Raw genomic sequence first — 25,461 nt, 5'->3', positions numbered from 1 at the left:
AGTGTTGCTGAAAAAAAACACAGAATCTCCATTTTTACAAGTGAAAAATTGGTATATTACTTGCCCTTCGTATTGTGTAATGTGATTAAAAGTGCTCTGTAAAACATGGTCAAACATAATGTAGATTTTTTGAATGGATAAATAGGTATGTTCTGGGTATGGTGGCTCATCCCTGTAATCTCAGCACTTTGAGAGGCCAAAACAGGAAGATCCCTTGAGACCAGGAGTTTGAGACCACCCTGGTCAATAGAGTGAGACTCTATATCTACAAAAAATTTAAAAATTTGCCAGATATTGGCTGGGCACGGTGGCTCAGACTTATAATCCCTGCACTTTGGGAGGCCGAGGAGGGCAGATCGCCTGAGGTCAGGAGTTCAAGACCAGCCTGGCCAACATGGTGAAACCCTGTCTCTACTAAAAAATACAAAAATTAGCAGGGCATGGTAGGAGGCACCTGTAATCCCAGCTATTTGGGAGGCTGAGGCAGGAGAATCACTTGAACCCGGGTGGCGGAGATTGCAGCGAGCCGAGATCATGCCATTGCACTCCAGCCTGGGCAATAAGAGCGAGACTTTGTTCCCGCCCCTCCGCCCTCAAAAAAAAAATTAGCCAGATATTGTGGTGTGTAACTGAAGTCCTGCTATTTGGGCTGCTGAGGCAGGAGGATTGTGTAAGCCCAGGAATTCAAGGCTGCAGTGAGCTGTAATCATGCCACTGCACTCCAGCCTGGGTGACACTGTGAGACCCCTTCTCTAAAATAAATAAATAACCAAAATTTTATATGGATCCTTTTAGTTGAGAAGATGAAAAGTGTTGCAAATTGTGTGTGTATCTGCACCTCTGTGTTCCATATCTTGAATTTATTAGAATGATTAAGGTAGATTATTAGTGTCTTGATATCTAGACACAGATTATATAAATTGAAGAAATCCATCTTCTGTCTCTTATTTTAATACTTCCCTTGTTTATTGTAAATGGCAGGTGTTTATGTAACAGAAGAAAGCTCTCTTAGTATGTACTTTTGATGACTTTGCACCAAGAAAAATGCATTTAATATATATAAACCTGTGCAAAATGTATTCCTTAGAGTTAGAACTCAAAATGAGTTTGAGATGTTGTATTGCCTATTTTAGTATTATTCCCTCGTCTAAATTGCTTCAGTGACTTTCTATATCCTTCTAGGAAAAACAAGACTAAAGTTCTGTCATGTCCTATTTACCTATTTAGGCTTATCTCAAACCATCACTTGTCTGAGTCAGTTCTTAGCATAGATGAATATGCAAATTGTGACATCAAAAATACAGAATGTGGCCAGACAGAGTGGTTCACACCTGTAATCCCAGTACACTGGGAGGCCAACGCAGTCAGATCACTCGAGGCCAGGAGTTCGAGACCAGCCTGGCCAACATGGTGAAACCCCATCTCTACTAAAAATACAAAAATTACCAGGGTGTGGTTCCATGCACCTGTAATCCCAGCTACTCAAGAGGCTGAGGTTGGAGAGCTGCTTGAACCCAGGAGGTGGACATTGTAGTGAGTCAAGATCACGCCATTGCACTCCAGCCTGGGTAACAGAGTAAGACTTTGTGTGTATGTGTGTATGTATGTATGTATGTATATATATATATATAAAAAATATATTTTTTTCAAGTTTCTTCAAATGTCATAATTAAAATATATAGAGAGAATGTTGGGGAGGGGATCAAATTTAAATTACTGTAAGCTTAAAATAGTATAACTATAAGGTGTTATATGTAAGCCTCATGGTAATCACAAAGAAAAGACCTATCATAGACACATAAAAGATAAAGAGAAATGAATGAAAGCATATCTAGTTATAGTTTAAATATGGTTTGTCTACATTAAACCTCATGTTGAATTTTTAAAAAATTTTAAACTTCAGTAGCTTCAGAGGCACTAGTGTTTTTTGGTTACATGGATGAATTGGATAGTGGTGAAGTCTAGGATTTTAGTGCATCTGTCACCTGAGTAGTGCACATTGTACCCAATTGGTAGTTTTTCATCCCTCAGCCACCTCTCACCCTCTTCTCTTCTGAGTCTCTAGTGCCCATTATACCATTCTGTATGCCTTTGTGTGCCCATAGCTTAGCTACCACTTATAAATGAGAACATGTGGTATTTGGACTCATGTGGAAATTTGATTTTCAGTGTTGGAGGGGGGGCGTAATGTGAGATGTTTGGATTATGGGGGCAGATCTCTCATGAGTAAGTTAATGCCCTCCATTGGGGGTGACTGTGTTCTCACTCTGTTAGTTCCCATGAGGGGTAATTGTTAAACAGAGTCTGGCACCTCCCCCTCTGGCTTCTTCTCTTGCCATGAGATCTCTGCATATTCCAGCTCCCCTTCATCTCCTACCATAAATGGAAGCCTTCACCAGATGCCCGATTTTGAACTTTTCCAAACATCAGAATTGTAGCCAAAGAAACCTTTTTTCTTTAAAAATTACTCAGCCTCGGATATCCCTTCATAGCAATACAAAACAGAATAGGACAATACCATTACAGAAAATCATCATATCACAAAGAAAGACAGCAAGAGAGGAAGAAAGAAACAAAGGATCTACCAAACAGCCAGAAAACAATGAACAAAATGGAAATAATCAGTCCTTACTTTCAGTAATTATTTTACATTAAATAAATTAAACTCACTGATCAAAAGACGTGGAATGGCTGAAAGGATAGAAAAAAGACTTAACTCTATGCTGCTTACAAAAGAATCACCAGCTTCAAGAATAAACATGAATTGAAAGTAAAGAGATGTAAAAAGACATCCCATACAAAAGGAAACCAAAAGAGAGGAGGAGCAGGCATACTTATGTCAGACAAATAGACTTTAAGTCAAAAACTGTGAAAAGAGACATATGGTGCCATTATATAGTGATAAAGAGGTCAATTCATCAAGATGATAGAACAATATGTAATATGGAACAATATATAATACACACACACACACACACTATTCTGTACCCAACATTGGAGAACATAAATTAAGAAAATATTAATAGATTTGAAGGGAGAAGTAGACAGCAAGACAGTAATAGTAGGAGACTTCAACATTGCACTTTCAACAATGGATAGATTTTCCAGACAGAAAATCAATAAGAAAACATTGGACTTGAACTATACTTTAGACTAAATGGACCTAACAGACACATACATACAGAACATTCCTTCCAACAGCAGCAGGATACACATTCTTCTGGAGCACACATAAAACATTCTCTAAGATTATATTAGGCCACAAAACAAGTCTTAACAAATTTCAAAAATTGAAACAATGTGGTCAGGAGTGGTGGGTCTTATCTGTAATTCTAGCGCTTTGGGAGGCTGAGATGGGAGGATCGCATGAAGCCAGGAGTTTGAGACCAGCCTGGTCAACGTATCAAGACTCTATTTATGTATATTTTAATATATTTATTATAAAAATCTATTATATGTATCTATGTATATTTTTGCATATTTTATAAAAATTAAAAAAATTGAAACTATGTCAACTATCTTTTCCAACAACAATGGTATGAAACTAGAAATAAATAATAGAAGGAAAACTGGAAACTCACAAATATATGGAAATTAAACATCATGCTCCTGAACAACCAGTGGGGTCAAACAAGAAATTGAAGGAGAAATAAAAAAAAAAACACTGAGAGGAACAAAAATGGAAACCGTACATAACAAAATGTATGGAATGCAGTAAAAACAGTTCCAACAAGGAAGTTTAAAGCAATAAATACCTACATTAAAAAAGAAGAAGTATCTCAAACAAGTAATCTAACATTATTCCTTAAGGAACTCAAAAAAGAAGAACAAACTAAACCCAATGTTAGCAGAAGAAATGAAATAATACGGATCAGAGCAGGAAAAAAAAAAGAAACTAGGAAAAGAATAGAAAAGATCAACAAAACTTTTTTGAAGACATAAACAAAATTGACAAAACTTCAGCTAAACTAAGAACAAAAGAGAGATGACTCAAATAAAATTAGAAACCAAAGAGGAGCCATTACAGCAGATAACACAGAAATACAAAGGATTGGCTGAGCACAGTGGCCCAGGCCGAGGTGGGTGGATCACTTAAGGTCAGGAGTTCGAGATCAGCCTGGCCAACATGGCAAAACTCCGTCTCTGCTAAAAATACAAAAATTATCTGGGCATAGTGGTGTGCGCCTGTTGTCCCAGCTACTCAGGAGGCTAAGGCACGAGAATCATCTGAACTTAAGAGGCGGAGGGTGCAGTGAGCTGAGATCGTGCCACTGCATTCCAGCCTGGGCAACAGGGTAAGACTCTGTCAAAAAAAAAAAAAAAGAAAGAAAGAAATACAAGGATCATAGGAGACTACTATGAATAATTATATAACAACAAATTGGATAACCTAGAATAAACAGATAAATTCCTAGAAATATACAACCTAACAAGACTGAATCATGAAGAAATAGAAAATTCGGACAGATCAGTAAGGAGATTAAATATTAAATCACTAATAAGCCAATGTGGTGGCTCACACCTGTAATCCCAGCACTTGGGAAGCCGAGGGGGGCCGATTGTGAGGTCAGGAGTTTGACAGCAGCCTGACTAACATGGTGAAACCCCGCGTCTACTAAAAATACAAAAATTAGCCAAGTGTGGTGGTGGGCACCTGTAATCCTAGCTACTTGGTATACTGAGGCAGGAGAATTGCTTGAAACTGGAAGGCAGAGGTTGGAGTGAGCCGAGCTCGCATCACTGCACTCCAGCCTGGGTGAAAGAGTGAAACCCCATCTCAAAAAGAAAAAGGAAAAAAAGCCTAAGACCTGATGGCTTCATTGCTGAATTGTACTAACATTTAAGGAAGCATTAGTACTAGTACTTCTCAAACTCCTGAAAAAATTAAAGAGGAAGGAACACTTTCCACCTCAATTTGTGAGGCCAACATTATCCTGACATGAAAGCTAGGCAATAACACTACAAAAAAAAAAAAAAATTACAGCCCAATATTCCTGAGGAACATAGACACAAAAATCTTCAACGATAGACTCGCAAACCAAACTCAATTGTGTATTAAAAGGATCACTCACCATGATCAGCTTGGATTTATGCCTGGGATGCAAGGATGGCTCAACATATGCAAATCAATAAATGTTATACATTGTATTAACAAAGTGAAGGACAAAAATCATCTCATCTCAATAGATGCATAAAAAGCATTTGACAAAATTCAGCATCCTTTAATGATTAAAACTCTGAACAAATTAGGTATAAAAGGAATGTTCCTCAGCACAATAAAGGCCATATATTACCAGCCCACAGCTAACATCATACACAATGGTGAAAAGATGAAAACCTTTTCTCTAAGATTGGGAACAAGAGAAGGATGTCCACTATTAAGAGATGGGAAACACCAAATGTTTTTCCTAATCCCACATACCCCTCAGCATAACACTTCTAATGCAAAATGTGTAGGGGCTCTTCACCAGACTTCCAAGCCATTCTCCAGCAGGCACCAATTGGGTGTCCTACAACTTAACTCAATTCTGATACCACCTACCTAGAGATAGAGTCAGATCCCACAGGTTAAGGACTCATCCCCTTGAGACTGTCCCCCTTTTCAGATGTCAATGGTAAGCCTCAGGTTGTGACCTGTGCTTCTGACCAGTCAGCTCTAAATTGGGGTTCTCAAGACCCCCTCCTTGGGTTCTATTAATTTGCTAGAGTGGCTCACAAAACTCAGGGAAATACTTTACTTACATCTACTTATTTATTACAAAGGATATTTTAAAGAGTACAAATGAACAGCCAGATGAAGAGATACATAGGGTGGAGTCTGGAAGGGTCCTGAGCATAGGAGCTTTCATCCCTATGGAGTTGGAGTACACTACCCTTCCAGTATGTGAATGTGTTCACCAGCCAGAAAGCTCTCCAAAACCTGTCTCTTTAGGTTTTGTTGTTGTTGTTGTTGTTGTTTTAGACAGAGTTCCTTCTCTGTTGCCCAGGCTGGTGTGCAGTGGTGTGATCTCAGCTCACTGCAACCTCCGCCTCTTGGGTTCAAGCAATTCTCCTGCCTCAGCCTCCCAAGTAGCTGGGACTACAGGCATGCACCACAACGCCCAGCTAATTTTTGTATTTTTAGTAGAGATGGGGTTTCACCATGTTGGCCAGGCTGGTCTTAAACTCCTGACCTTAGGTGATCTGCCCGCCTCAGCCCCCCAAAGTGCTGGGATTACAGGCGTGAACCACTGCACCCAGCCATCTTTAGGTTTTTAATGGAGACTTCATTAGGTAGGTCTGATTGGCCTTTGATGACCAAATCAACCTTCAACCCCTCTCCCCTCCCTAGAGGTTGGGGGTGGGGCTGAAAATTTCAACCCTCAAATCACATGGTTGGCACCCCTGGCAACTATCCTGTGGTTATGTAGGAGTACTCAGTGATCAGCCATCTCATTAGCATACAAAAAGACATATCACTTTGCAGATTTCAAGGATTTTAGCAGCTTTATGCCTGGAACCAGGGACAGAGACCAAGTATATATTTTTTATTATATCACAGTATTACACTGACTCTCACCACTTTGTTTTTTCAACATAGTACTGAAGTCCTAGCCAAAGGAATTGGGCAAGATAAAGAAATAAAAGTAATCCAAATCAGAAAAGAAGTTAAAATGTCTCTCTTTGCTGATTACATGATTTTATATATAGAACAACCTACCAGGCATGGTGGCTCATGCCTGTAATCCCAGCACTTTGGGAGGCCGAGGCAGGCAGATCATGAGGTCAGGAGATCGAGACCATCCTGGCTAAAACGGTGAAACCCCGTCTCTACTAAAAATACAAAAAATTAGCCAGGCATGGTGGAGGGCGCCTGTAGTCCCAGCTACTTGGGAGGCTGAGACAGGAGAATGGTGTGAACCCGGGAAGTGGAGCTTGTGGTGAGCCCAGATAGTGCCACTGCACTCTGGCCTGGTCGAAAGAGTGAGACTCCGTCTCAAAAAAAAAAGAACAACCTAAAGATTCTACCCAAAAGTGTTAGAATTAATAAATGAATTCAGTTGAGTTTTAGGATGCAGCATCTACATATAAAAATCACTTGTGTTTCTATACTTTAGCAATAAACTATCTGAACAAGAAATTTTTTAAAAAGTCACATTTATAATAGCATCAATGGGAATAAAATAATTAGGAATAAATGTAACCAAAAAGGTGAAATATCTGTATACTGAAAACTATGAAACATTAATGAATTAATGAATAAAATTGAAGAAGACACAAATAGATATTTCATGTTTATGGATCAGAAGAATCAATATTGGAAACTTGTCTATATTACTGAAAGTGATCAATATATTTAATGCAATTCCTATGAAAATGCCAATGTCATTTTTCATGGAAATAGAAAAAAAACATAACATTTATATGGCACCTCAAGAGACCCTGAATAGATAAAGCAATCTTGATCAAGAAGAACAAAGCTGGAGGCTTTGTGTTCTGATTTCAAATTTCATTACAAAGTGATAGTAACCAAAGCAATATGATACTAGCATAAAAACAAATACACATAAACCAATGGGATGTAATAAGAAACCAATAAATAAACTAATACATATATGATCAAGTGATCTTCAACAAAGATGCCAAGAATATACAATGCAGAGAGAATAGTCTCTTCAGTGAATGATGTTGGGAAAATTGGATATCCACGTTCAAAAGCAAACAAAAAAATGAAATTGGATTCTTATCTTACACCATGCACAAAAATCAACTCAAACTTGATTAAAGATTTAAATGTAAGATCTGAAACCGTAAAATTCCTTAAAGAAAATATAGGAGAAAAGCTCTATGACAGAGGTCTTGTCAATGACACCAAAAGCACAAGCAACAAAAGCAAAAATAAGCAGGCAGGATTATATCAAAGTAAAAAGTTTCTGCAAAGCAAAGGAAGCAATCAGCAAAACGAAAAGTCAGCCCACAGAATGAGAGATAATATGCACAAACCATAGATCCTATAAGGAGTTTATATCCAAAATATATAAGGAACTCTTACAACTCAGTAGTAGAAAAACAGCCTGGTTTTAAAATGAGCAAAGAACCTGAACAGACATTTTTCCAAGGAAGACATACAAATACTCAACAGAAAAAGGCAATAAATGGCAATTATCAAAACCATGAAAGATGTCAAGTATTGGCAAGAATGTGGAGAAACTGGAACTCTTGTACACTATTGGTGGGAATGTGAAATGGTGCAGCCACTATGGGAAACTGTATAAAGGGTGCTCAAAAAATTAAAAATAAAACTACCACATGATGCAGCAATCCCACTTTTGGGTATATCCAAAAGAACCGAAATCAGGATCTTGAAAAGGTGGATATCTGGACTCCCATGTTCATTGCAGCAGCATTATTCACACTAGCCAAGATACAGAAACAATTTAAGTGTCTGTCAGTGGGTGAATGGACAAGGAAATTATACATATATATGTATAATACACACATACTTCATTAGGTAGGTATGATTGGTCTTTGATGACCAAATCAAACTTCAACCCCTCTCCCCTTCCTAGAGGTGGGGGTGGGGCTGAAAGTTTCAACCCTCCAATCACATGGTTGGCACCCCTGGCAACTATCCTGTGGTTATCCAGGAGTACTCAGTGATCAGCCATCTCATTAGCATATAAAAACACATATCACTTTGTAGATTCCAAGCATTTTAGCAGCTGTGTGCCAGGAACCAGGGACAGAGACCAAATATATATTTATACTTGATACATATATCAAGTATACATACACACATATTATAACAAACTGTTATTCAGCCTGAACAAAGAAAGAAATCCTACCTTTTGCAACAACATGGATGAATCCGGAGGAGATTTGCTAATTAAATGTCAGATATAAGAAAATGAATACTTCCATGTGGAATCTAAAATAGTTGAACCCATAGAATCAAAGAATAGAAGGGTAGTAACAGGGTTGAGGTAGGGGAGAAATGAGGAGATGTTGGTCAAAGGACACAACCTTGCAGTTAGAAGATGAATAAGTTCTGGAGACCTAATGTATGGCATGGTGACTGTGGTCAATAATACTGTATTGTATACTTGAAATTTGCTAAGATAGATCTTGAGTATTCTCACCACACACACACACACACACACAAAAGAAAAATCAAAGGAAAAGGTAACTATGTGAGATGATGGATATGTTAATTAGCTTAATTGTGTAAATCATTTCACAATGTATAGGTATATCAAAATATCACATTGTATACCTTGAGCATATACAATTTTTATATGTCAGTTATACCTGAAGAAAGCTAAAAATATAGGAAAAAAAGCCACCTATGGATTCTAAGCCACACATGAATAATGCTAGGCAGAGATTTCTGAAACGGAGAAAATCTCCAATAGGAACTGAAGAAAAAAAAAAAATACTTAAAAAATTATTTGAGATATAGCCAAGTTTAGTGATGAAATCAAGGTTAGATGAACAAAAAGATTACATAACTGTACCTAGGGAATTGTATGTCTGTAGTTTCCAGTTTTTGTTTATTATTTATAAACATAGTAATTATGAATTTTGGTCTAAATCTTTAGTAAATAAGTTTTTAGACAAAAGGCAACAAAGAAACAAAACATCCAAACAAAGTCTCAGATTCTTCTTCTTTTGTGTAGGTGAGATCTTACAATGTTGTGCTGGCCTTGAACTCCTGGCCTCACGTGGTGCTCCTGCCTCGGCCTCCCAAAGTGTTGGGATTACAGGCATGAACATCATGTCTGGCCCTTTTCTTCTGATATATATTATAAAAATAAAACAAAAATACGTTACTTGTATAAAAGCATGACTAAGCTCAAATTATTTTTGCATAAAGAAGTCTACAAATAACAGAATCTAGCCCTCATGTTGTTTGTTTTCCAATAATCTTCAGTGTATGCAACTTTGCAATCACTAGGAACTAAACAAAGCTGAAGTTTCTTTGCTAAGAAAGTTAGTAAATGCCACAAATAAGAGAGGTCATAATACTGGTTTCTCTGGAAGGAGGATATGAATTGAGAAGCAGTTGAGAACCTCCTGGAGTGCTGGAAATATTTTATCTCTTGATATGGGTGTCAGTGGCATGGGTGTTGGTACAGTTTGGATCTGTGTCCCCCTGCAAATCTCATGTCTAATTGTAATCCCCAATGTTAAAGGGGAGACCTGGTAAGAGGTGATTGGATCATGAAGGGGTGGATCCTTCATGAATGGCTTAGTACCACCCCCATGGTGCTGTTTTAGTGATAGAGTTCTCATGAAATCTTGTTGTTTAAAAGTATGTAGCACCTCTCTCCTGCCCTCTCTTGTTCCTGCTCTGGCTGTATAAGATGAGCCTGTTTCTCCTTTGTGTTTTGCCATGATTGTAAGTCTCCTGAGGCCTCCCTAGAAGCCGAGCAGATAGCCTGCATCATGTTTCCTGTACAGCATCTGGAACCATGAGCCAATTAAACCTCTTTTCTTTAAAAATTAACAGTCTCAGGTATTTCTTCATAAGAGTGCAGGAATGAACTAATACAAAAATTGGTACTGAAGAGTGGGGCATTGCTATAAAGATACCTGAAAATGTGGAAGTGACTTTGGAACTGGGTAGTGGGCAGAGGTTGGAAGAGTGTGGAGGGCTTAGAAGAAGACAGGAAGATGAGGAAAGATTTGGCATTTCCTAGAGACTTGTTAAATTTTTGTGACCAAAAGGCTGATAGTGATATGAACAATGAAGTCCAGGCTGAGGAGGTCTCATATGGAACTGAAGAATGTACTGGGAAGTGGGGTAATGGTCACTTTTGCTAAGCAAAAAGTCTGGCTGCATTGTGTCCCTGCTCTAGGGGTCTGTGGAACTTTGAACTTGAGAGTGATGATTTAGGGTATCTGCTGGAAGAAATTTCTAAGCAGCAAAGTATTCAAGATGTGGTTTGGCTGTGTGTGTATTTATATATACTCATATATATGTATAACAACATAAATAAATTACAAATAGTTTAATATGAAGGCAAAATTCTTTATCAAGGGATGTGAATTCAGTATTGCTCAGTGTGCACAGTCATCTGTTTTCTGTGGGCATCAGGGTGATTCATACAGTTTTCAATATACTTTGTTACCACAAATTTGTAGAGTAGGTAAGGGCCTATCATGACATTAAAGGTATTATTGTATTCCTGCCACAACTCATTAAAGTATCAAACTTTGTATTTTCTCTAACATACATTAAGAAAAATTATCTAAAATTTGAAAGTGGATGAAAAAAATGAGTGTCGACTTTCAGTGTTGTTGTGGGGATTGTCTAGCAGGCTTCCTCAAGGACTGATTTCCCCCAGGGGAAACTTTGTAACTTTTTTTGATTTGCTGTTAATTATTTGTGGTATGAGGTTCCTAAGACCACCCTCAGGTTCAATAATTTGTTAGAAGGAACCACAGAACTCAGAAAAGCTGTTCTACTCATAGTTACGGTTTATTAGAGAAAAAGAATTTAGATTTATTATCCAAGGTAAAAGGAGAATATGGCAGAGTCCGAGAGAGACCAGGCACAAATTTCTACTTGTTCTCTCTCAGTGGAGTTGTATGGATAGTGCTTAACTTTTCCAGCAGTGATGTGTGACAACACATAAGTAGTATTGTCAACCAGGGAAACTTATCTAAACTTTGAGATCCAGGGATTTTTGTTGTTGTTGTTGTTTTTTTTTTTTTTTTGAGACGGAGTCTCGCTGTGTCGCCCAGACTGGAGTGCAGTGGCGCGATCTCGGCTCACTGAAAGCTCTGCCTCCCAGGTTCACACCATTCTCCTGCTTCAGACTCCTGAGTAGCTGGGACTACAGGCGCCCACCACCACACCTGGCTAATTTTTTGTATTTTTAGTAGAGACAGGGTTTCACCGTGTTAGCCGGGATGGTCTCGATCTCCTGACCTCATGATCTGCCCGCCTCAGCCTCCCAAAGTGCTGGGATTACTGGTGGGAGCCACCGTGCCCGGCCCTAGATCCAGGGTTTTTATTGGGGGTCAGTCATATAGGCTTGGAGTGCCCACATAGCTGACCTTAGTTACTCAGTCTCCAGCCCTTTGGAGTCAAACTGACATCGTGTAGCCACCTCCCTCCCCACCCCCCTTAATAAATCACATTGTTAGCATAAACTGTCTAGTGTGGCCCAAAGCCCCAGATAAGCAAAGACATTCTTCTCAGGAATGACATTCCAAGGGCTTAGAGGTTATCTCCCAATAAGTGGTTAATGGCCAGACCTTTCCTTGGAAGGTGCAGGGTTTGGATTTCCCAGATCAGCTGAGTGAATGGTTTAATAGGGTAATTTACAATTTTGTAAGAGTAGTTGTTAACTAATAGAAACCTGGTAGTGATGAAAATGATTCTTGTCCAATAACAATGCAAATGGATCTTTTATTGTAGAGACGTAAATTATTAAATCCAGTAGAAAAGATAAACTCAAAAGTTATATAGTTGTATTGCCTTTCAGAAGGCTAAACTGGTTTGGAGCTAAATGAGCAATTTGATCCAAGCATCCTTTCTTTCAGCTGCTGAAATATTTTACTTTCTCCAATTATCTTGGTAGTTCTCTTACCATTTTTCTGTTTCCATCATTAATGAGATAATTAAATCACTGGTATGTACTCATTTTGTATTTACATAAGAATCATATTTTTGTTTTTCTGTTTTTTTTTTTGAGATGGAGCTTCGTGCTTGTTGCCCAGGCTAGAGTGCAATGGCACAATCTCGGCTCACCACAACCTCCGCCTCCCAGGTTGAAGTAATTCTCCTGCCTCAGCCTTCCTGAGTAGCTGGGATTATAGGCATGCGCCACCACACCTGGATAATTTTGTATTTTTAGTAGAAACGAGGTTTCTCCATGTTGGTCAGGCTGGTCTCAAACTCCCAACCTCAGGTGATCTGCCCGCCTTGGCCTCCCAAAGTGCTGGGATTACAGGCGTGAGCCACTGTGCCCGGCCTGATTTTTAAAAAATTATGCTTTGACAGTTTCTCATTTACACCCTCTGATCGGCAGCAACCTTCTTAATTTTCAGTGCTGATGGAGATTTCTACTATATCATTTTTTTTGGAATCTGAAGTGAGGGAAGCAGGAAGCTAAAACCTAGTACTCCAAAACTCCTATCAACCTAAAATAATCAAAAGGTTCAGAATCTAATTTAAAGAGAGTTCATTCAAGCTCAAAGAGTGAGGATGGACCACCCAGAAACACCAGTTCCAAAGGAATGGAGTCAGCAGTTTGAAGTAGGGAATTAAGATTTCATTTATTTAGACAGAAACAGAGATTTTAGTGGGATTACAACACTATTTACACAAGGTTGGTGCATAGTTACAGCAATTTGATTGGTTATAGGCAGTGTTTCCTTTTGGGAAGGGGACATTTAACATTTTTTACAGAGGGTGTAATAGGCATGCGTTTTTTGTCATCTGGTTTAAGCAAAGTGAGGCAGCAAAGGGGAAGTGAATCTATGACCAGGGCCATTAATGAAGAAGGCAGGAGGCATTTATCTGTGGTGTAGTTGAATTCTCTCTAGTCATTGTGCAGAACAAGAAAAATAAGAAAGTGAGTTAATCTATCTGAGAACAGAAGTTGTAACCATGTGTGACTCAGATCATAGTCACATCTCACTCAGGGCTTAATGTGTTCTGGGGGGTTCCAGTAGCTTTTAAATTTTATTTATCTCCACGCCCTGAAAGTCCCTGTTGTAGACATCTCTTATTTTTTCTGCTTCTTGGGGCAACCTATTCCTGGTGATTCAGGCAGGATTGTAGTTCCTTATGATTCCTTTCTCCTTAGTGCTCCTCTTGTTCCACTCGCTCCTACTCTCTTGCCTTTCCTTCCCCCTTCCACTGTCTCTCTGATTCCTCTTTCTTCTTCTCTGCACAGGGATGAGTTTATGTCTCAGGCCCTTCCATTCAGTCTGCCCCAGGCCATCACCATTGGTTCCAGCATGATGCATGTTGGCCAATCAGAGTTCTTCCCAGGATTACTTCCTTGACAGAGCTATTACCAAAGACTCGCACCCTCTTTTGGGTTCCTGATCTGGTTGAAGGAGAGTGTTGCTGAGAGCTATCATGTCTGCCGTCTGGAGACAGCTAGTCCAAGCGAGGGGGAAAAACAGTCACAAGTTGTAAACACACTGTTTGAGCCCTAGTTCTAGCTGCTTACAGCCACTTTACCCCTGCACTTCTTTGTTTCCAGTTCTGTGACAAAGTGAATTCACTATTTTTGCTTAAACTAGTCTGAACTGCATTTCTGTTACTAGGAACTAATAACATCCTGATGGAAAAATCGCTATATGGAAGTGGGGCATAACAAGTGAATACTCCTGAAAGTTAGAATCGACTGAGTTAATTTGGGTGAAGCATAATGGGAAACACAGTCCTCACTGGGAGTCTGGATATCTTTTCCACTGTTTTATAAGAGCTCATATTTTTTAAATATGAGGTTCAACTCATTTTTTTCCAAATATGAGCAAATATTTTAATTAAACATGAAGAGAAAAAAACAGACTTTTAAAAGTATGCAGAAAAGGATAATTAACATTGGATCCCTTGTAAAAATGGAACCTCAGGGAGTCTAACAAAAATGCACCTTTGGCTAACTTTTGCTTTTTAAAATTCCTTGTTTGACTTCACCTCCCAGTGCACAGGAAATGACAGCTTCTGGGAGATGCATGGAGTTGCAGGAGTCCCCAGGAGCATCAAAGGGTTCAGGGGTTGTATTCTAGCAGTTTCTTTCTTTTCTTTTTTCTTTTTTTTTTTTTGGAGTTGGAGTTTCACTCTTATTGCCCAAACTGGAGTGCAATGGCATGATCTCGGCTCACCGCAACCTCCACCTCCCGGGTTCAAGTGATTCTCCTGCCTCAGCCTCCCGATTAGCTGGGATTACAGGCATGTGCCACCACAGCCCAGCTATTTGTTTGTATTTTTAGTAGAAATGGGGTTTCACCATGTTAGCCAGGCTGGTCTCGAACTCCTGACCTCAGATGATCCACCTGCCTCGGCCTCCCAAAGTGTTGGGATTACAGGTGAGCCACCGCAACCGGCTCTAGCAGTTTCTTGATCTTCTCTTTCCTGGTCTCACTTTCATCTTGCGCTATCACCAAGGAGTGTGAGTAGCTTATGGAGACCTGCTTTGAAAAGATGCCATCCAGAGTCTTCACCTCTTGGGCTGCAGTAGAAGACTTGGGCTCATGGTCCCTGTATCCCAATTACCTAAAGGTTGGTTATGGCCCCCAGCTGATGGTGCTCTCATTGGCGGCCACAATGATGCTGCTCTTCCCACAAGCCAGGCTCCGGATTCTAAAGCTGCAGAGGTCCTGCACGGCTTTCAGGTACATGGAAGATTCACGGGAGATATTGGGATCCCCAGAAAAAGAGACTACCAACTTCACAGACAGCAAAGGAACAGGTGTAACCAACATGGAGCTGGGATGCCCCACACCCAAGGAAGTCAGACTCCAACTTCACCAAGTGGGGACCATCTCATCGTTCTGCTCCGAGTGGCCCAGCCAACTATAGCCACCAAAGCCCCAGGAGAAGACTCATTTCTTGGAGTCCAGAATCAATGTGTGGTTAGCATCACAGGCCACGTCTTACACAACTGTTACTGGCTGATGGGTTCTTGACCCTTAGTAAATAGAAATAGACCAAGAATCTGAGATGCACCCCCCAGCACTCCCCACCAGACCAAGGCTCCAGCCCATTCACCAGATTCACTTAAAGTGTAACTTATATTTTGGAACTTGGACCATGTGTCTGCCAAGGCTCAGGCTTTGGTGCTGGTTTAGAAGATTGTGCTGGATGCTTCCTGTGGCCTTCGATGGAGTCCTTCATAAAGGAACCAAGTTTTGGTTCAAGCCTGGAGTGCAGAAGGCAACAAAGGAAGAGAATGTGGCCTTATTAAGAAAGTTTGATCTGCTTTGAGCTGAATCAGGCAAGCACGTGCTGTGCAAAAGGAGAATTTTGCCTCAAGCTAGGCAATTAGTACATCCAGGGAGGGCAGCCGGAGCTCAAGCTGAGATTCCGAAGAATCCAAACAGGGAAGCCAGGGGGACAGTTCCTGCCAGAGGAGATATGACCCACCAGAAAAAGCCTTTTACGAAAATGCCCCTTAGATGAGAGAGTAAGCCTATTAGTTGGACATCACCCTCTCATCCTGTTTCTCATGAATGGGAGGCAGAGACTAGGGTGGAAGAAGCTAAAGTGAGAATTTGAGGATTTCGTGTGTAGAGACAGAAACATTAAGGCTACTATTCAGGTTCAGGGAGGATTCTGATTCAAGAAGAAGGCATTGAAGTTAGCAGAAGCCTGAAATTTTGAGAGTTCCGAGAAATATCAAGTCTTAGAAATATGAGTTTGTTCATCTTTGTCAGTCCCTATGACTGTGGCCTCAGAGTGCACACACCTCAAAGTGTTGAAGGCTGAAGACAGGGGATCATTGCCTATGCCCCTCTAATGGCCTCTCCTGGTGCTGTGTCATTACTGTGGACAGAATGACAGTGCCTGAAGGAGGCCCTCTTGGAGAACTGTCAGGGATAAGAAACATTTTTTTCATGTCATATGGGTAATGTGCTGATGTTATAACAAGGTTTAAGGGTGGCACATCTCACACATGCACATGAACACTCAGTCATCACGCTCATGAACTACAAAAAGATCAAGAAACATTCCTTTTTTTTTTTGAGGTGGAGTTTCACTGTGTTGCCCAGGCTGGAGTGCAATGGCACAATATCGGCTCACTGCAACCTCCACCTCCCAGGTTCAAATGATTCTTCTGCCTCAGCCTCCCAAGTAGCTAGGATTACAGGGATGTGCCACCATGCCTGGCTGATTTTTTTTTTTTTGTACTTAGTAGAGACAGGGTTTCACCATGTTGGTCAGGCTGGTCTCGAACTCCTGACCTCACATGATCCACAGCTTCAGCCTCCCAAAGTGCTGGGATTAAAGGTGTGAGCCATCGCACCCGGCCAAGAAACATTGTTATCAAGAAACACTGCAGATCCAGAAACATTCTGTGCACTGGGGCAGGATGTCCTTGCCGCTCCAGCCCGGTATGTTTCTGTGGACCAGTGAGCATGGCATGCCATGGGTCTCCTCTCATTTTTCAGGCAGGTTGCATCACTATTGATGGATCTTTCTACATAGCTGATCAGAGGCCATTGATAAGAAAAATTGATTTGGGTTAACAAACATCTCTTTGGGGTTGCTTACGTCCCTAAAAGATCAAGATTATTGGTTGTCAATACTTGGGCTCAGCAAAGCATTGATTTGGCAAGGCCATTTTTATAGCCGATGTTAACTGGAGAGACAGGAAATCTTTACTGAGGTGAGGGATGGTGTGTTCGTTTGTAAAACTGCTATAACTAAGTACCACAAACTGGGTGGCTTAAAGGACAGAACTGTAGTGTTTCACAGTCCTGAAGGCTAGAGTCTGAGATAGAGGTGTTGGCAATGTTGATTCTCTCTGAGGGCTGAGGTGAAACTGTTCCATGCCTTTTGCCTAGTTTCTTATAGCTGTTGGCAATCTTTGTCATTTCTTACCTTGTAGAAGCATCACCCTGAACTCTGTTTTCGTCTTCACATGACATTCACCCTGTGTGTTGTCTGTGTCCAAATTTCCCTTTTTTATGAAGACACAGTCTCATTGGTTTAGGGTTCACCTTACTCCACCCTACCCCAGTATGATCTCATCTTAATTAATTACGTATGCAGTGACCCTATTTTATTTATTTTTAAGAGATGAGGTCTTGCTTTGTCACCCACGCTAGAGTGCAGTAGCATGATCATAGCTCACTTCAGCCTCAAACTTCTGGGCTCATGCAGTCCTCCTGCCTCAGCCACCCAAGTAGCTGGGTGCTATGTGTGTGCACAACCAGCCATGTGTACACAACTATATCCAGCTAATTTTAAAATTTTTGTAGAGATAAGGTCTCACCCTGTTGACCAGGGTTGTCTCGAACTCCTGGCCTCAAGTGATCCTTCCACCTTAGCCTCTCAAATAGCTGACATTACAGGCATGAGCCACCACACCTGGCCCTATTTTTATAAGATCACATTCTGAGGTACTGGGGTCTGGGCTTTAACATATGAATTTTGAGAGGATACAGTTCGACCCATAACAGATGGGAAGCTTGAGAGTGGTGACAGTGGAGGGAGAAGGAACATGCAGAAGCTTCATTCAGACTGTTGTTCTTTCCTGACCTTCCTACTTTCTGTCTCCAGATCTTTTTCCTCCATCTCTGTTATGACTAAGAGAGGATTTCTCTCCCCCAATTTTTAGAAATACCTTTTCACTGACAAATGATGGGACTCTTTTCCAATGCCTGTCTTAAAAATGCTTTGGTAGGTGTTGTTTCCATTCTCACCTCTACACTAATACCCTCAAAGTGTTTTGAAGGACTTTGACAACAGGGACCAGGACTCAAGTTTCTGCTCTTTCATAATGGTACCCCCTTTTTCTTCTTCCTTCCTTCCTTCTTTCTTTCCCTCCTTCTTTTTCTTTTTTGTTGAGACAGAGTCTCGCTCTGTCGCCCAGGATGGAGTGCAGTGGCACGATCTCGGCTCACTGCAATCTCCGCCTCCTGAGTTCGCGCCATTCTCCTGCCTCAGCTTCCCGAGTAGCTGGGACTATAGGCGCCTGCTACTATGCCCGGCTAATTTTTTGTATTTTTAGTAGAGACGGGGTTTCACCGTGTTAGCCAGGATGGCCTCGATCTCCTGACCTCGTGATCTACCCGCCTCAGCCTCCCAAAGTGCTGGGATTACAGGCGTGAGCCACCGTGCCCGGCTCCCTCCTTCTTTTTCTTTCCCCTTCTTTCCTTCCTTCCTTCCTTCCTTTCTTCCCTCCCTCCCTCCCTCCCTCCCTCCCTCCCTCCTTCCTTCCTTCCTTCCTTCCTTCCTCCCTTCCTTTCCTCCCTCCCTCCCTCCCTCCCTCCCTCCCTCCTTCCTTCCTTCCTTCCTTCCTTCCTTCCTTCCTTCCTTCCTTCCCTTTTTCTTTTCCCTCCCTCCCTCCCTTCCTTCCTTCTTTCCTTTTCCCGTTCCTTCCTTCCTTCTTTCCTTTTTTTTTGAGACAGAATCTCACTCTGTCACCCAGGCTCCAGTGCAGTGGCACAATCTTGGCTTACTGCAACCTCTGCCTCCCTAACCCAAGTGATCCTCCCACAGCAGCCTCCTGAGTAGCTGGGACTACAGGTGTGTGCCACCATTCCTGGCTAATTTTTGTATTTTTTTTTTTTTGGCAGAGATGGGGTTTCGTGATGTTGTTCCAGGCTGGTCTTGAACTCCTGGGCTCACTCCATCCACCCGCCTTGGCCTCTCAAATTGCTAGGATTATAGGCATGAGCCACCACACCCCCTTTTCTTTCCTCTCTTCCCAGTGCTAAATGTACAGCAAGAATTAAATCAAAGGCCTTTTAATTTAACTGGCTTCAGATGATTCTTCCCCTGCCCCAACCTTAGAAAACAGAATGGAGATTCATGTGATGCAACAAGTCATTATACTTTATTATTTCTTGTAAACAAAATATTTTCCAGAGGTCAGTGTTGTAAGTAATAACATTGGAATCAGTGAAAACAATCAGTATAGACCAAAAATTTTTTTTTTTTTTTGAGATGGAGTTTCACTCTTGTTGTCCAGGCTGGAGTGCAATGGTGAGATCTCGGCTCACTGCAACCTCTGACTCCCAGGTTCAAGCGATTCTCCTGCCTCAACCTCCCTAGTAGCTGGGATTACAGGCATGTGCCATCATGCCCGGCTAATTTTGTATTTTTAGTAGAGCTGGGGTTTCTCCATATTGGTCAGGCTGGTCTCAAACTCCCGACCTCATGTGATCTGCCCGCCTCGGCCTCCCAAAGTGCTGGGATTACAGACATGAGCCACCGCGCCTGGCCTCCAAATTTTTTAAAATGATAATTTCTCAAAAATATATGTCTTGAGGTCATTGAACATTATCTATAAGCAACTGATCTTGGGAAAACATAATTTTTGAAGAACTCTCTCCTATGACAGTGACCTAATGTGAATGAATAAAATATATTTCTTTTTTTTTTTGAGATGGAGTCTCGCTCTTTCTCCCAGGCCGGACTGCAGTGGCGCTATCTCGGCTCACTGCAAGCTCTGCCTCCCGGGTTCATGCCATTCTCCTGCCTCAGCCTCCTGAGTAGCTGGGATGACAGGCACCCGCCACCGTGCCCGGCTAATTTTTTGTATTTTTAGTAGAGACAGGGTTTCACCGTGTTAGCCAAGATGGTCTCGATCTCCTGACCTCCTGATCCGCCCGCCTCGGCCTCCCAAAGTGCTAGGATTACAGGCGTGAGCCACCGCGCCCGGCCAATAAAATATATTTCTGTAGTTGAATTGAAAATAGATATATCTCTATTGCTGAATTCTAATAATCTTATTCACTCTTTAAATTGTACATACGGGAAAATTACCAGAGTTCTTTTGAACTTGCTTTCTCAAAATTCATACAAAATTCTCAAAATTCATATAAGCTATCCAAGTAACACTATTAAAGTCTTAAGTACAATAATCTTACAAAGCACCTTATTTCAATTTATCTCCCAAGTTAAGAAGAGAAGCCAATATATGGTTTCTCTTTTACTATTTTACAAGGCAGGGTTTTTATTTGTGTATGTTGGTTGTTTCAAGCCTTTTTACATAATAGTGGTTCTATAATCAATGTAGGCAAGATTGATGGTAAGATGTGTAAGTATGGATCAGCAGCCATGTTGAGACTCAGGCCCTTTAAGGATGCAAGAGAGATCCAGTTAACTTTTCATTCTTCAAGTTGGATAAAAACTAAACAAACATACATTGGATGAAAACAAACACCAACATCGTGATGGCTTTGTTGACCACTGTGGTGTTTAGCTCTATTTTAAGACTTTTCTACATGTAGCCCTCTCAACTCAAGGTGCAGCAAATCACTTCCTTGTTAATAATGTGTGTGTGGATCTTATCTTGGCTATGTCTGTTTTATAACCAATGGTCCAAAGCCTCAAGGCCACTGCCAGCACACTGCCATACGTACTTTGTTGTCCTGTTGACACTTAAAGAACTCAGATTACCAATGCTACTACCCAGATTCATGAATTACTTGTTGTCATATGTTGCCTTTGATGTCTTTTCCAAAGTCTAATTTTTTTCTGCTTGGAACCTAGAAGATACTGATATGAAAAAATTAGTCGATAATTTCCTAAGAGTTATTTCAACAGATTTTAATAGTTTTACTTCAATGTGACTAAGTCAAAGTCACTTACACTACACAAACATTAAACACATTTCCATCATTATTTCTTCTCAGGATGGTAAAACCCTCTTCATTTTCACATCCAGGGGACTACCCATCGCACCGTCTTGGCACTCATGGGAGTGAAAAATCTGTTCAGGAACTCCCTGCAGTCAGTATTCATCATGAAATGGGTATTCAGGATGATCGCGCCACCTGCCAAAACAATTCCCCCACAGAAAAAAGTTCACTTAAAAATTGCACAGCTGTATGTTTCAATAGCATCCTTTGAGAATTTCACTGACCACTACCCCTCTCTCCTATTCATTCCTCTGCTGTTTCTTACCTACTCTCCTATTCTGTTTTCTCTCAAGCCAGCACCTTTTCCTGAAGCTCTGGACAGCCTCCTGAATGTGAGTGTGTTGAGGGAAGGTTGGTGGCCACCTTATCAACATTTTACTCAGAACAGAGTCCCCCAGAGGTGAATCATGGCTTAGGCATGTCATGGGCGCATGCCTCTTCCCTACTCCTTCCCCCTTTCTGTTCCCTTGATGCTGGCTGCCTCCTTCTCCAATCCACTACATGGGCATTTCTCTTCAAAACTCTTATTACAAGTGTCACCCTCTGCTGATCAGCATTTTTTTCTTCTTTTTTTTTACAGATGGAATCTCGCTCTGTCACTCAGGTTGGAGTGCAGTGGCATGATCATAGCTCACTGCAGCCTCAAACTCCTGGGCTCCCAAGCAAGCCTCCTGCCTCAGCCTCCCAAGTAGCTGGGATTATAGGTATGTGCCACCACGGTTGCCCAAGCTGAACTCCTGGGCTGAAGCAGTCCCTCTGTCTCGGCCTCCCAAAGTGCTGGGACTACAGGTGTGAGCCACCACACCCAGTCTCATTAGCATTTTTACTTGCCCCTCTCACTAGACCTCCTGCGTGTTGACAGTTTGAGATCTAGAAAGGTGATGAGTAGCAAAATAAGTTTCCTGGATGGTTATGAGGATGATGATGATGGCAGTGAATTTAGCTCTTAAATAACAATGATGAAATGGTCTGTAAAATGTCTGGAATGTGTGTGTTCCTGATTTAGTTTTCTGCATGTACTGTAAATTAAAATGGAAAATATTAAGATTTTCAAATGTGAAAACTCAACTTGATAAAAGCCGAAAAAAATCATGGTCCAGTATCTCTAAATGATACAGTATTTGTGATTAATGGGGCCTAATTCTTGTTTCACCTTGCTGATTTGTCTAGTTATTTCTGGTAAGAGTTATTTTTTTCCCCTAAGTTGCTAGAATTGCTTTTAAATATGTCAGATGTCAAACTGAATAATGTCACCAGCTATCTGTAAAACAATTAGCACATGGGTGGATTGATTATACTGTTTTTGTTTGTTTGTTTTTTGTTTTGCTTTCAGACAGGGCCTCACTCTGTCTACCAGGCTGGAGTGTAGTCATAGCTCACTCAAAGTCTTGGGTTCAAGTGATCCTCCCACCTCAGCCTCCTGAGTAGTTAGTACTACAGGTGCGTGCCACCACAATGGCTTATTTTTAAATTTTTTGTAGAGATGAGGTCTTGCTATGTTGTCCAGGCTGGTGTCGAACTCCTGGCCCCAAGTGATTCTCCTATCTTAGGCTCCCAGAGTGCTGGAATTACAAGTGTGAGATACTGCACCTGGCTTCTCTTCTTAACTTAATGATACACTCTCGATTCAATAGAAGTCATTTATCTTCAAGAGCTATTAATTAACCTATAACTGTTAGTTCTGGGAAAGTGTTATTTATGTGTTTATGTTTACTCTTTTGTTACTCTTTTGTTCTTGAGGCTGGGTGGTGGTGCCTTTTGATGTCAAACAATTTTCCCCCTGACAAATTTCCATTAGGAAGCTGTTTTATTAATTCAGAAATTCAATATTAATCCAGTCAGTGTACTTTCTGACCCATGAAAAACAGTGGGATCAATAAAGTAAGCGTCCAAACTATGTGAATCATCTTAGCATTTTCTGAATGTTCACTTAAAGATTCAAGACAAAGATGACTATTCAGGTGATTTGAAGAACTGGAAAGATTAATAGAGAATGATTAAGAAGAAAAAAATGCATGTGTGTGTATATGAGTATATATGTGTATATGTGTGTGTATATTTATACACACACATATAGAAACTATATTCTTTTTTTTTTGAGATGGAGTTTTGCTTTCGTTGCCCAGGCTGGAGTGCAGTGGCGTGATCTCGGCTCACTGCAACCTCTGCCTCCTGGGTTCAAGTGATTCTCCTGCATCAGCCTCCTGAGTAGCTGGGATTACAGGCATGTGCCACCACACCCAGCTAATTTTTGTATTTTTAGTAGAGACGGATTTTCTCCATGTTGGCCAGGCTGGTCTCTAAACTCCCAACCTCAGGTGATCCGCCCACCTCGGCCTCCCAAAGTGTTGGGATTACAGGCGTGAGCCACCACACCTGGCCAAAACTATATTCTTTTTTAAAGGGCCTGTAATATTTAGAGAATAAAGAGCTACTTCAGTTGGTTAGCTGGACTTGACATTTTGAAGGAGTATATGGAATTTTGCTTGTAGGAAGTCAGCTAATAGGTAGAGGTAGAAACTAAAATCTTATAGGCAAGAAAGTATCTAAAAGTCTAAGTTCTTGGTTTTCAATCTAGTGCTCTTTCTTCAACATTATCATGCCTCTCAGAAATTTTTTTTTATAACTTTGCTTTAATTTGTGCATCACTTTGATTTTTAGGAATAAATAAATAAGTTGTTTCAACATTTGTGCTGCTGTTGTTTTAGCATATGTACATGGTGAATTAATTCTCCTCACGTTCCTTAGCCTGCATGCCTTCACCTGAGTCACGGAATGTCACAGATGTCAGGACTCTTCTTTTCAGCGAGAGTGTAGGGTTGTGGAAGGCCATGTAGTGGATGTATTTCCCTCAGGCATGTTAACATTCAGAATATGCGGCCCACCATGCTTTGCCCTGGTGCTATGGACATAGGTCAGGGTTCATATGAGCCTTGTTGCTTGACACATGACCATTCAATACCACTGGCCAGTACCCATTAATGATCCCCAGAACTTACATGAGCAATTGTACAAAGCGGACATTTTTATTCAAGGCTTCAATGTCCTTCATTTCTTCTTCAGTGAGAGAAAAGTCAAAGATCTGAAATAATGGAAATAATAGAACATTTTTGAAGGTCAAACTTGGGATCAGAAAGTGGGGCCACCAATGGGAGCCTTTCAAAGATACATGAATATCTCTGCAAATGTCTAAGAGGAGTCAGGCTGGTGTTGGGGGGCTACCCACTGAGGTGGAGCTGGATACTCTGTTCTGCCCTTTGTTTTTGAGACAGTCTTTCTGGGGATATCTTACAAGAAATTCCAAATGCTCTGAAACCACAAATGTTAATAAAATCCCCTACAATTTCAAATGTGAAGAATTCTTATTTCTGTATGAAATGCTGGGCTTTTGATTCTGAACTATGGTCTTACACTTAAAAAATTCTGAGTCTCTAAATATGATTTTTTTTTTTTTTTTGAGACAGGGTCTTACTCTGTCACCCAGGCTGGAGTGCTGTGGCATCATCTTGGCTTACTGCAACCTCCACCTCCTGGGTTCAAGCTATTCTCATGCCTCAGTTTCCCAAGCAGCTGGGACTACAGACACATTTCACCATGCCTGGCTAATTTTTGCATTTTTTTGTAGAGATGGGGTTTCACCATGCTGCCCAGGCTGGTCTCAAACTCCTGAACTCAAGCGATCCTCCCACCTTGGCCTCCCAAAGTGCTGCAATTACAGGCATGAGCCTCACCACGCCCGGCCTAAATTTGCTTTTTTAAAAAACTTTTAATTTGCTTTGTTTTTAACTTTTAATTTGCTATGTTGAAATCCTTTCTCTCATCATTTTTGATGTCTCTTCCACCTTTCTATTCTAATTACATTTTCAGTGTTTTATTTTTCTTAGATTTTATACTTTATTTATATTCTGGTTTTATAATTGTCCCTTATTAACATTTATATATTTTATTTTCACTTCCTTTTATTTTTAACATTTGGGTTATCTGTATATAACCTATCTTCTCTTTATTGTTTTATCTTTCTATCCTTTAACTTTGATTTTAATATATTTAATGATTAATAGATTTTAATTATATAAGTAGTACATAAATATATGCTCTTTGCAAAGAAATGAAACACTGTAGAAGTACATAGACCTATACAGA

General features: G+C 40.7%; 1 protein-coding gene, 1 non-coding gene and 1 pseudogene across 4 annotated transcripts in view; all 3 read right to left on the bottom strand.

Annotated features, from left to right (window-relative positions):
* Window positions 1-15,027: 15,027 nt before the first annotated feature.
* LOC129485430 (protein RCC2-like) lies at window positions 15,028-17,561 on the bottom strand (annotated as a pseudogene). The gene is made up of 2 exons (XR_008658647.1): window positions 17,549-17,561; window positions 15,028-15,635 (listed from the first exon to the last, which is right to left on the bottom strand). The product of XR_008658647.1 is annotated as a protein RCC2-like (transcript).
* Window positions 16,562-16,665, bottom strand: LOC129485596 (small nucleolar RNA U13). Its single transcript, XR_008658733.1, has one exon. It is a non-coding gene; the product is annotated as a small nucleolar RNA U13 (small nucleolar RNA).
* Window positions 17,562-21,211: 3,650 nt separating the features above from the next.
* Window positions 21,212-25,461, bottom strand: part of AKR1D1 (aldo-keto reductase family 1 member D1) — a 117,735-nt gene continuing 113,485 nt past the window's right edge. For both annotated transcript variants that reach the window (XM_055284150.2, XM_063642308.1), the window contains exons 11-12: window positions 24,318-24,400; window positions 21,212-21,453 (exon numbers count right to left, since the gene is read on the bottom strand). In XM_055284150.2, coding sequence (XP_055140125.1) covers window positions 21,411-21,453; window positions 24,318-24,400 — 126 coding nt within the window. In that variant the 3' untranslated portion in view covers window positions 21,212-21,410. The remainder of the gene's footprint in view (window positions 21,454-24,317; window positions 24,401-25,461) is intronic.

Source organism: Symphalangus syndactylus, chromosome 6, assembly GCF_028878055.3.
Source record: "Symphalangus syndactylus isolate Jambi chromosome 6, NHGRI_mSymSyn1-v2.1_pri, whole genome shotgun sequence".
NCBI lineage: Eukaryota > Metazoa > Chordata > Mammalia > Primates > Hylobatidae > Symphalangus > Symphalangus syndactylus.
The sequence above is the reverse complement of the archived record's forward strand: the minus strand, read 5'-3'. Positions and strand labels throughout refer to the sequence as shown.